The sequence below is a fragment of the Rhineura floridana genome, chromosome 11 (assembly GCF_030035675.1).
Source record: "Rhineura floridana isolate rRhiFlo1 chromosome 11, rRhiFlo1.hap2, whole genome shotgun sequence".
Lineage (NCBI taxonomy): Eukaryota > Metazoa > Chordata > Lepidosauria > Squamata > Rhineuridae > Rhineura > Rhineura floridana.
In genome coordinates, this window is record NC_084490.1 from 39,775,183 (window position 1) to 39,787,348 (window position 12,166).

At 48.5% G+C, this 12,166-nt stretch overlaps 2 protein-coding genes across 7 annotated transcripts in view; one reads left to right on the forward strand and one right to left on the reverse strand.

Moving 5' to 3' along the window:
• Nucleotides 1-8,933, forward strand: part of TSKS (testis specific serine kinase substrate) — a 30,479-nt gene extending 21,546 nt beyond the window's left edge. The window contains exons 6-11 of the mRNA XM_061589485.1: nucleotides 152-477; nucleotides 601-786; nucleotides 2,476-2,718; nucleotides 4,005-4,134; nucleotides 7,581-7,702; nucleotides 8,759-8,933. Of these exons, the coding sequence (XP_061445469.1) occupies nucleotides 152-477; nucleotides 601-786; nucleotides 2,476-2,718; nucleotides 4,005-4,134; nucleotides 7,581-7,702; nucleotides 8,759-8,933 (1,182 nt within the window). The remainder of the gene's footprint in view (nucleotides 1-151; nucleotides 478-600; nucleotides 787-2,475; nucleotides 2,719-4,004; nucleotides 4,135-7,580; nucleotides 7,703-8,758) is intronic.
• A 1,978-nt stretch (nucleotides 8,934-10,911) lies between these two features.
• Nucleotides 10,912-12,166, reverse strand: part of CPT1C (carnitine palmitoyltransferase 1C) — a 57,030-nt gene continuing 55,775 nt past the window's right edge. For 5 of the 6 annotated variants that reach the window (XM_061589480.1, XM_061589478.1, XM_061589479.1 and 2 more), the window contains one exon: nucleotides 10,913-11,942. In XM_061589480.1, the coding sequence (XP_061445464.1) occupies nucleotides 11,844-11,942 (99 nt within the window). In that variant the 3' untranslated portion in view covers nucleotides 10,913-11,843. Of the gene's footprint in view, nucleotides 11,943-12,166 lie in introns of all 6 variants that reach the window. The other variant, XM_061589484.1, reaches the window with a different exon arrangement.

Below are 12,166 nucleotides of genomic sequence, written 5' to 3' on the forward strand. Positions count from 1 at the left end.
GAGTTGGCCCATCTACCTAAGTCAGTAACATCCATGAATTTCTGTGAGTCTGCTCCAAGTAGGACTAACATTGGATACCACTTTACATCAATAAACGAGCAAACCAACCAATGTTCCTGTCTCCCCCCCCCCTTCCAATCCCTCCTTTTAGGAAAAGCTGCGTTTCTTACAGCGGCAGGTGCAAGCAGGGGATCTCGGTCGGCAGGAGCGGGAGTGGCAGGAGCTAGAGCAGCGGATGGCCAGTGGAGTCTCTAAGCAGCTGCTGGAACTGGTGGGCAGTGCAGCGGCATCACCCCTGAGAGCCCCCAGCTCCGAGGAGAGCGAACTGCAACGCTCCACTGCTGCGATCCTGGCATCCGTCAACAGCCTGCGAGGGGCGCTGGAGAGTGGGCAGTCTCGAGCAGGGCTGGGGGATGAGGGGGGCACCGATGGAAAGCTAACCACTGCCTCCACCTTGGCTTGTGTGGAAGAGATCAGGTATTGCAGGGGGGGCATGGGGACAGAGCAAGAATGGTAAAGGCTATGCACCTTGTTACAGGCCCTCTCCCTGCTTCTCTCACCTCCACTCTTTCCCCACCTTCCCACCCTGCCTTGCCTTAGGAAATGCGTGCTGGAGCTGGCCGGGCGGTCTCAGCGGGATGGGTTGACCCAGAAGGAGGTGCTGCGACTGCTGGCCCAGCTGGGCGTGCGTCTGGAGGGGGTGCTTCCCCAGTGGGAGAGAACGCACTTGGAGCACAGCCAGGTGCTCAGGATGCTGCGAGAAGAACTGGATGAGGTCTCTGCCACGTACGTGCCTCTCCCGAGCACACGAGGGGCCCCTTTCTCAAAGCCAGGCAGAGAGGACCTCTGGCTCTCTGGGGCTCCCTGTCTGCTGCTGTGACTCTCCCCAGGCCACACCCCTCGTTGGCTGTGCTCTGTGCCCTACTCAAGTGCTTTTGCCTGGTTAAAAAGTGCCCTTGAATTGTGGTAACGCCTCTTACTTGCCTAGATGGAGAGATGAGAGGGCATGTAGAAGCCTCTGGCTTTTGTGTGGCTGGAATGGAGCCTCATGTATAAAGGCAATAGAGCCGTCTGTTGCTCCATCCACGATTGCCTCTTGCCCTGCCCACCAGTGGAATGTGATCCCTGGTAGATTGCCCACAAGGGAGTGCAGCCCTTGGGATGAAAAAGATTCCCCACCGCTGCTTCAAGTGGTGGCTTCAGCCCTCAAGTAAGCGACTAGGGCTCTTTTGCTGTCTTTGGGCTGTATTCAGCTCAGTTCTGCTCAGACTAGACCCACTGAAATGAATGTCCCCAAGTTACTCATGGCCATCCATTTCAGTGGGTCTACTCTGAGTAGGACTAACATTGGATACAACCCTTTGATATCGATGCCTGTGGAATCCAGCAGAACAAAGGCCAGACTTCAGAGGTGATGGCCATAGGAGCTCCTGTCAATTTCCTACAAAGCTGGGAGGTGGGATGGATGGGAGCTCTGAGGCACAGAAGGGAGCCAAACTCAAAATTGCTTGTCCCCAGCAGTTTTTCTCAGTGGAGCTCTACGACTGGAAGTAAATCAGGAGGACAATGGCTAGAGGCAAGCCGTTTAGGTCATAACAGCGTGGACAGGGGAAGGGTTCGGTTCTGCAGTCCCATCCGAATATCTTGTTCTTTAGATCTCAGCCCCCTCTGCTTTATAGGGAGTTGGAAGGACTTGGATTGGGTCCAGCTGCCATCACAAATTGTTGTTCCTTTAGTGCAGCCTTTCCCAACCAGTGTGCCACCAGATGTTGTTGGACCACAACTCCCATCAGCCTCAGCCAGCATTGCCAATGGTCAGGAAAGATGGGAATTGTGGTCCAACAACATCTGGAGGCACACTGGTTGGGAAAGGCTGCTTTAGTGCCACAGAACTTGGATGGCTGAGAGTATTGAGTTTTACCTAAAAAAATAAGCAGCATTCTAGCCCTCATGATTTTAGAGTTGTTTTTAAAAGGCTTTGCTGTTTTGTCCCAAGGGCAGGCCTTTTTTTTTCTTATCTACATGCTTACCTGTCTCCCCCTTGTGGTAGGATTAGGTCACATTCCTCAAGTGGGCCCTCCCATGCATCTCTACACCTTGTTCCACCATCCTCATTTCAAAAGAATCAAATGATGCATACAGGGCATTCAAAATAAAGCACAGCGTCCAGTGTTTTCATAACGAACCTCCCTAAATCAAAATGCAGTCAGATCAGGCCGTATCCAAAGAGGTGCCTTGAATCCTCTGCTTTGAAGAAAGCAGGACAAAAGGCTTATGCCACCTATTCCATGGATGGGGGACTTTGAAAGATGAGATGATTGGTGGCACCTGTCCTGGCATCTGCACAAGAGGCAGGGAATCCTGCAGCTCTGTACTGTTTGCAGACTTGCACCTCCAGGGTGCCGAACCTGGGATTTGTGGAGGCACACAGTTATCTTTACAGCAGCTGCCTTTTTACCTCTGTTCCCACGCCAGGGCCAAGCGGACGTCGGTGTCCCTCACCCAGCTCCGTTCTGACCTGGATGGCCTGTGGCAAGTGAAGCCACTCCTGGAAGATGTGTCCCGGCACCTCTCGACACTCAAGTCCCTGGAGGCCCCCGACAGGCACCCTAGCAGCTGTGCCAGATGTTCCAGGTGCCCGTTTCAGAGATGTACAAGGGCGGACGTGGGTCAGGGGATAGAGGGATATAGGCCACGCTTTGGGAATAAGGAGGCCAAGTCTGGGATAAGTGAGGAGAGAGGACAGGAGGCTGTATGCGGCATGAACATTTGGCAGACGCTCCCAAAAATTAAAATAATTAAAAATGCTTGCACAAGCATTCTATAGATTTAAACAGTGTAATGGCAGAGCTGCAAACATGCTCAGGATCACAGCTCCTCTCCATGAACTGGCAAATCACTTTGATTTGCCAGTTCACAGAAGGGACAATATTATGTGAGCAAGTTACCTGCTTGTGTGGGCATTTTTGTGTGTTAAACCTGGCTGCTGCGAAACCCTCAGAACAGACTCAGTGTCTTCTACATCCTCCTGGTATCAGTGTTTAGAAGTACTAAGAAGAGATTGAACCTGTACGTCTTAAGCAGCTAGTTGTTTTCTCCAAATGTCTTTCTGGGAGTGGTGGCCAGTGGCGCCATTTCAGTGGGGCAGTGGAATCTGCTCTGGTTTTAGTCTGAACGTGAGCACCTTGGACAGTCTGAACTAAACTAAAATCCGGAGTTGATTCTACTGCCCCACTGACATGGAGCCACCAGCCACCGTTGCTTACTGGTCAGTAATTAAGGATGGGAATAACCCTACTGGATCAGACTTAAGGCCCATCTAGTCCAGCATCCTGTTACCCATAGTGGCCAATTAGATGCCTCTGGCAAGCTGTCAGACAGGCCCTGAGTGCAACAGCTCTCCCCCACTTGTGATCCCCATCAACTTGCATTCAGAGGCAGAATATAGTCATCATGACTAGTAGCCCATAGGTGAATTTGTGTATTCCTCCTTTAAAACTGTATTTATTTGCTGGCCATCTTGTGGCAGAGAACACCATAAAGTCTGCGCTCTAGTCCTTCCATTTGTCTCTCACATCTTAGCTCCATCCACCCATCTACTCTTCCTTTCCTCCTGCAGACAAAGAGTGTTCCTTTCCCAGCCTCCCCTTCCCCCTCCAAAACAAAACAAAAATCTTTCTTCATATGGGATTTGGATGAAAGCTATGCAAAAATGATTCTTATGTCAAGATGAATTGTGCTTTTATACATGACAGGGATCAGCACCACTCAATTCTACTGCAGGTTTCTGCACCTTTGTGGCACTGAACTGGGATAGGGGGCTGTTCCTTGATGCTGTTATTTGGACCATTCCCCCCCCCGACAGAGAGGATAAACAGTCATGAGCCCTGGCAGAGAGTCTTCAGGGAGCAGGGTAAGAGAGGCAGGGAGGATCGTACAGCCATCCCCATGTGAATTGTGCCCATCTCTTCTCTCCCTACCCCACTCCCGGCCCTCAGCTATAGCTTTGTGAACACGGAGACGCTGCGACAGATGGTTGAGCATGCTGTGGCGCCTGTCTTGGAAGAGCTGAAGCAGAGGGCGCTACCCTCGGGCCCATGCCCCAGCTGCCAGCGTTTGCAGAAGAAGATAATGGTACCGTGAGGCACAGAGTACGGCAACCCCAGACCCTTCTGCCCCCCTGCAATAAAAAGATTCCAGAGTGCAGCCTTGCTAGAGCATTCTTCTGGCCCTCACCCAATGTTGGGCCACTTAGATGGCCCCATACCTCCCGAGATCCGGACTTGGACCCCACCTCTGCTGAGGAGACACTCGTAGGAAGCTGCCTTATATACTGAGCCAGATCATTGGTCCATCAAGCCCAGTATTGTCTGCTCTGACTGGCAGCAGCCCTCCAAGGTCTCTGGTAAAGCTATTTCCCACTCCAGATTACCTGTGATGCTTTGAACTGAAGATGCCCAGGGCCTGAACCTTGGGCCTTCTGCATGCAAAGCAGGTGTTCTACCCCAGACTAGATCCACTCCCATATCCTATAGTTATAGACTTTCCTGCACTGGGCTGTCTCTTCATCTACATCCATATTTGCTCTCTTTCTCATTTACCTCAATTTCCATAGAAACAATAGTGGCCTCATTTTAAAGGAAGGATATCGGGTGTGGGGGGGGGAAGAGACAGAATTAAAATAAATGAAAAGTATTAAGCCTTCACCCCTTAAACATCCAGGATTTGGGGTGAGGGGGCTAAATTTAAACGCAATGGGAGGGGAATGGTATTTCAAAAAATATTTAATTCCCCTGGCCTACCTTTCCTTGTGATGTCATTTTATTTAATGTGCAAGCTTTAGGTTTCTGGAAAGCACAATTGGGGTCTCTTTATAGTAGGATGTGTGTTTTTATATAAATGCCCTGAAGTATTAACCTATGCCCGACTCTCAAATTTCTTCTACTTCCTCTCTTCACAAAACAGTGTAATCCTATACGTGTCTATTCAGATGTAAGCCCCATTAAGTTCAATGGGACTTACTTCCAGGTAAGTGTGTATAGGATTGGAGCCTAAGCATCTGTTTTGTTTTGTTCTGTCCTATTCATAACACACCTCTTGAGCAGTGTAAAAATCCTTTTACTTTTTAAAATTACTTTAAAAAAACCCTTATTCTCTGGGATGTACTGTCAGTATATGCCAGCAATTGCATCTGGAGTGCTATTCTGGAACTTGAATAAAAGGATACGGTTTCTGATAGCCCGATACAGAGAAATGTAGCCTCTACAGCAGGCGTCAAACACCTTTGGCCCTCGAGATGTTGCTGAACTACAACTCCCATCAGCCCCAGTAAGCCTGGCCAATGGCCAGGGATGATGGGAGCTGTAGTCCCCACGCCTGCTCTACAGTCATACGCAGAAAACCTTTGTTTCTCCTCAAGCAGCGGCTGTCAGGCCAATGAAACTTTCAACTGAAGAAGGGGAATAGAGTAATGGGGTGCTAACCCCTAGTCCTCCAGGTGGGGAACTTCAGATCCCATCAACCTTGGCCATTGGCCATGCTGGCTCAGGCCGATGGAAAGTTGTAGTTCAGCAACATCTGGATGTCCACAAGTTAGCCACCCCTGGCTGCAGGGCTTGAATTTGGAACACACCAATTTACATTCTTGCTTAGCCTTGTAGATCAACAGGCGGTATTTAGCAGGTTGCTCTTCCAGCCAGAGATCTTTCACATGGCGGCTGTAAACATCAACTAATTCTAAGCTATGATGACAAGATAAATGCACAACCACTTCAATGTGTTACATAAAGGCTAAGCAGCCCAGCTAACTGTTCCATCCATTTCTCATTTCTTAAAGTTAAACACACACTAGGAACATGGGAGGCTGCCTTATACAGAGTCAGAGTATTGCTCCATCTACCTCAGTGTTGTCTACACCAATTGGCAGCAGCTCTTTAGCGTTTCAGACAAGAGTCAACCCCAGGCACTATCAGACATGATTTAAAACAGCAGTGGCTAATGTTTTTGGGGTTGAGGGCCACATCAACCATGGTCAACCCTCTGGGGGGCAAAGTGTAAAGTGGGTATGTTTAGATTTTTATAAAAGGACAAATTTGAGGGACTTTTGGCATCACAGAATCACAACACGGGATCCAGGGGAGTAGTCAGTGTTTGGGCATCACAGTTGAGAACCTAAAGGAGCAGTCAGTATAAAAAATGTAAACTTAAAAAAAAATAGTAATAATAATAATTGGGGGGGGAAATGACCCACAAAAAACTTTGATGTCATAGCATCACAGTGGAGGACTCATAGGAACAGTTCAGAAAGTTTTTTTAAAAAAACTTGTTAAAAATTGGTATTTTTTTAAAATGACAAATTTGGGAGGAAATCTTAGGAGAGCCACGGAAAGCAGTTAGAGGGCCAGATGGGGCCTGTGGGTTTGTCACCCCTGTTTAAAGAACAGCTTTGCTTTGCCTATCCCCAGGTTTTAGTCCTTATTAGCGACTTTTTATTTTTTGGGGGGTACAGCTATTCCACTTGGCTCCTTCTTGGCAGCCACACATTCCGTTACTGGTGGTGATTGAGGTCTGCATCGCCCATTCTCCTGGCAGCATGGTTGCCATGGGCACCTCACCATGCCGCTAATCCCTTGAAGGCCGCACACCCGCATGGTCTTCCTTAAAATAACCTGAACCACCTGGTCAGTGCTTCACATAAGCAGGTACCTGCCCAATGAGAGGGCAACAGGTCAGATGCCACAACAGCATTAGAACAGGGCCTTTTACAGTAACTACTAAACTGGGAGGAGGCCTCTGTTATTTCTGCCCACCCATTCATTGCCTAATTTTAAAGCTGCTCTTAAAGATGTTTTGAAAAGGATATTTTAAAAGATGGTTTCGCTCCAGGGTCAGGGAGCACCACGAGTATGTCTCATAGGCCTGTGGAATGTGCAGGGCCTGTTTTTAGTGTTTTGTGGCTTGTTTGCCACTCTGGGCTTCTTCTGGGAGGAAGGGTGGGATATAAATTTAATAAACAAATATTAAAAAAATTAGGCAGGTGCCTGCCGCTGCTGCCGGCCCCACTAGGAGACCCTTATCAGAGCTGCCAGACTAGCAGCTTCTAGCGGATGCATGGGGAAAACCTCTGGCAGCCACAGCACTGATTCCAAATTACCTTGGCTGGCACCCTCCTTGAAATATCAGCTGCTACCATGCACCATCTTCTGTCCTGTGCCCCTACTGCTCCCACCAGTTGCCGTTAACCCGGCTTGGCATTCCCCTTCCTTATGATACTGCACTTGCACAGCCACCAGGAGGCAACAGAGAAACTCTGCATGCAAAGAAATATGCAAAGGGGTGGAGGCTCAGCAAGCAACACGCTGAGCTCTCTTTACCATTTCTAAGTAGATACCTGTCACATTAGCATCTCCTAGAGGCCAAAGCATTGCAAGCTGATATTGCTTGCCAAATTGACAGCCGTTGTTGGTCATGATAACCCTAACCTGCTGGCTTACCCCACCCTGTTCGGGTGATGGGCTCTGTAGTCCTTGCTTCTCTCTCTCTTTTTTACTCCTCCAATTGCTCTGATCGCCGGGATGCAGGATCTGGAACACTCAGCTGTGGATACCTGCGCACGAGCAAATGCACTGAGTTCGAACGTCCGTCTGGCCCAGGATGAGGCCCTGAGAGCAAAGAACTATCTGGAGCGGGCAAAGATCACAGAGTGAGTAAGCCTGGAGGTCATAACCACTGATGGCGCCTGTTGTGCCGTGCACATGCCACAGGCCTATGAGACATACTTGTGGTGCTCCTTGACCCTGGAGCTAAACTGTTTTAAAATCCTGCCTTCAGCACGATGGTGAATCCAGGAGTAAATCCATGCACTAGGGCCATAAGCAGACTGAAGACATTTTAGTTGATTATCCATACAAGTTTTAATTGATAGTCAATTAAATCTGCATGTGAACAAAACATTTGATTGTTGTTTTTCTTAAGACAGTGTTTTCTGCACCATACAGGTCACATCCACACCACACATTTAAAGTGCAGGGCTTCCCCCAAAGAGTCCTGGGAGCTGTAGTTTATTCCTCACAGAGCTACAGTCCCCAGAACCCTTAAACTGCAGTTGCCTGGATTCTCTGGGGGAAGCCATATGCTTTAAATGTATGGTGTGGATGTGATCATAGAAATAAACTCAAAAGTGCTATTCCTTCTTTTTTGGGGGGGTATGCCTCTTCTAAGACAGTGCCTGACACAAAGTATGTTTCTTTAAAAACCATATTGTGCAAGCAGCTCGAGCGCTCCCACTTTGCTCCTCAGTTAGTCAAGCAGGGAAACAAATCACAGAGCTTCTGGCTTTAATGTGCCATCTGAAGCAGTGGTTTCTTTCTGTCCGAATAAACTACCACTGGGATACCAAGAACAAACCTTGACTTTAGATCGTGGCTGGTCAAGAGAGTAACAAGCCACAAGTGCCCGTTTGGACCTGATGATAAGCCAGCCACTCTGTGGTTTGTTTCCCTGCTTGGCTAACTGAGGAGCAGAGGGAGCGCTCAAGCGCCCTGCACTAGCACCCACCCACAGCTCGTGCACAGTATGGTTAAATGGCCAACACAAACGATGGGGCAGGAGGAGACCGAAAGAGAACAACTCAAGCTAAGGTAGTGGTGGCTGGCAAGGCTGCCCATCACCTGGGATCCAGGGTGGCAGAATGGCAGGTTGCGGGCCTACAAGACGAAGGATCCTTCTCACATGCTTTCTCCCCCTTCCTCCTTTGCAGGGATAAAGCCACCAGCCTGGATTATCTCCAGAACAAGCTGAGCTCCCTCCACTCACAGCTGTCCCTGGTCTCCCAAGAGGGTATGTCCCAGTCCCCAGCAGCCTCCACCCCTTCGACGGTAACCCTCACCAAGCGGAGCTCTTGCCCTTCGGAATTAAATTGCGACCCCCAATAAAAGAGGGAAATGGCCGTGGCCTGTATTCCTCATCCCATTCCTTTGGAAACCAGAGAGAGGCTCCAAGAGGAGAACAAAGTGGCCTTTTAAAGATTTGTTCTGCTGTCAAGTCCCAGGGCATGGCCATTAAGGCAGGGCTGGGGGAGCCAGCTAAGGAACCAGCTGTAGAGTTTATGTGCTGGGGCATACAGTTCTTCTGGCAGACTGCAACTCATCTCTGCAGGGTGGTGGATGGGCGGTAGGTCAGTGCCATTCAAACACCTGTATCTTGTCATCTGTCATGAGAAGGGAAACCCACAGATCAAGAGCAGAGAAGTGGCAGGCGAGGGGTGCATGCTTAATCTTCCTCGACCTGCTGCTACCTGCTCCTCATCTGCAGCAGCTTCTGCCCTCTACCTCATTGCCAGTGCAGGACGCATGCATTTAAAACACTACCAGGCGAGGCACCTGGGGGGAATTTGGAGTGGAAAAGGGTTAAATAAGCCCTTTCCACCCACTGCTTCTCCATTCATAATTTGCTCCTCCTGGCAGTGGCTTTTCCTCTTCAAAAAAGAACACAGTAGGCTGCAGTTAACACATTTCATGTGACAATAGTTTGGTCCTTTCTGCAGGATGCGCCATAATGGTGTTTGGGAAAGGGGTTGAAACCTGGACCAATTTTTTTTTTTTGGATATACGTCTCAAAAGAGACTCAGCTCTGCATCTGACCTGTCCAGTAAACAGGAGAACAGCCACATGCAGAGATGGCAATCAAGCCAGCAGGAAACTAGAAGGCCCCTCTGCCAGAGTGGATTTTCCTACCATTTTCTAAACAGCCAGTGGACACGTTAAGATCTTTGTGCAGACCTTCTACTTGAGAGCTGCCCCTACGCATGTGAATCTATCCTAAGTGTAGTTTCACTGTGGACATCAGAGACTTGAAGGATTAGTTTGCTGTGAACTTGTCAGTAAACTGCTTCGCTTTAGAGCTGCAAGAGATAGCATGCACAATCGAAAACACTATTTCTAAATACCCTGGGCTACCCACACCATACATTTAAAGCACATCCAATGCACATTTAAGCATGACTTCCCCCAAAGAATCCTAGAAACAGTGGTTCTTCCCTCACAGAGCCACAACATCTTAGCACCCTTAACAAACTACACTTCTCATGATTGCTTGGAGGACATCACATGCTTTAAATGTGCATTGAATGTTCTTTAAATGTATGGTGTGGACCTGCTGCTAGGAGAACCCAGATTTCCTAAGATTCAAACTCTTCTGATCAAACCACAGCCCTCCATTTTATGCTCTTCTACTATAATAAAGGGACAGTACCCTTTTTTTCTCATCCTGTCCTTCCCAAATCCTGCTATGGGCTCCATTACCTTTATTTATTATTAACATTTATTACATTTATAAACCGCCATTCTTTTCATGATAGAAACCTAAGAGGGCTTACATATGGTTCCCGAGCGGTCTCCCATCCAGGCACTGACCAGACCTGACCCTGCTTAGCTTCAGCAGGCCTCATGTGCCTTCAGGCCATAGCCTGGGACCTTACGGTATTCATTAACATTCCATTTCACATATTCCAGGGTTCCAGACTTTGCATTGCAAATGGGCCCTAGGTTTAAATTATGCCTTAGTTTTCAACTGCAAAATTGGGAAAGTGGAATGGTTAGCAGGTTTTTTCAGTACATAAGGAGTGGGGGAGGAGGTGTAAGCTGGCACATTCTGACACACACTTGCCAGAAATAGCTCAGCTGCTGAGCATCTGCTTTGCATGCCAAAGATCCCAGGTTTAATCCCTGGCATCTCCAAGTAGGGCTGGAAGTGACTCTTTGTCTGAAACCTTGAAAAGCTGTGCCAGTCAGTGTAGACAATGCCGAACTAGATGGACTTTTGAGTCAGACTCAGTTCAAGGTAACTTCCTAAGCAGAAAATGTTAAATGCAACAATCTGCATTTCCAGAGCTGCAGCTGCTCATGGCTCACTCCACCACACAATGACCTGCCCTCCCCAGCTGACAACTGCACACCACACAATGCGCCCCAGCTGACAAAAGGCCACACATTATTGATTTTTGTAAGATCTCCCACCCTGTGATTTTATTCAGGTCTATGATGCTTGCAAACCAAAACAGAGAAAGACCAACCTGTTCTTCTTCCTTTCCTTTCAACCCACTTAATTTCTCCAAAAAAGGCATTTCACGCAGTACAAAACCTTGCAGTAAATCATGACCACTTCCCCCCTGCATTAAATTTGTGGGGATTCCTGGTTCCCCAGAACTGAAGGAGAGCAGGGACGTAAGGGAACTAAGTTCCCTTCAAAACATCACCCGTCATCCCATCCGCAGAGCCTCATGGGAACAGAGTGACATCGGCGGCCACGGGAAAAGAATCCTTCAACTGTGAAGTGCTAGAAAGGACAGTGCAGCCCAGCTGCTGTGGACTGAAGTGGCTGGAAAAGATTCATAGCTGCTGGAGAGAAAAAGGTGAAGGGAAAACACCACTTTGAAATATGGTGGGCTGCCCACAATGGGAGCCTAGGAAAACCCAGATTTCCAAAGATCCAACCTCTTCTGTTCTAAGAGAACCATAGCCCTCCATCCACACAGTGCCCTAAAAGAAGCAAGGAGATTTTGCTACATTGCACCCATTAGGCCTCGACCACCCTAAAACAGGAAGATGCTTGGCAGGGCAGGGTTCATTTCCCTATGGGGCTGTTGTGTCTGGCATGTCGGTCGAAACCCCCCAATCCAAGAGCGGAAGAGAATCTTGCATATCCGTTGTGCTTGTAAGAATCCCCAGGCAGGCCCTGTGCATCCCCCACTTCCCTTCAAACGTTCCTGCAGATCAGAGAACAGAAAAACACACCCAGAGTGTGTCTGGGTGGCTAGCTGTATAATCCTGTTGGCATTTATTCAGTCACTGGCCACCACTGGAAGGGGAGTTTTTGTCCAGCTGGAACAGGGCCAACACATCTACCATGGCTTTCCGGATGTAAAGTCCAAACCGGTGTGCATCCTGTAGGGGAAAGAACAGGGCAGATCATGAGATCTAGAAGCTTAACACACTTATAAGTCTCCCTCACTGGGTGAAATATATCAAAGCCAAGCTTATTTTTTTTTAAAGCAAACGTTTATGCTTTGAGGACTAAGAGAGCAAGGTGTACCCTCCAGATGAGCTAAGCAAGAAAACAGTGGAAAAAGCAAGAGAGTCCTCAGAGCTGCTAAGCAATCTTGCCTGAC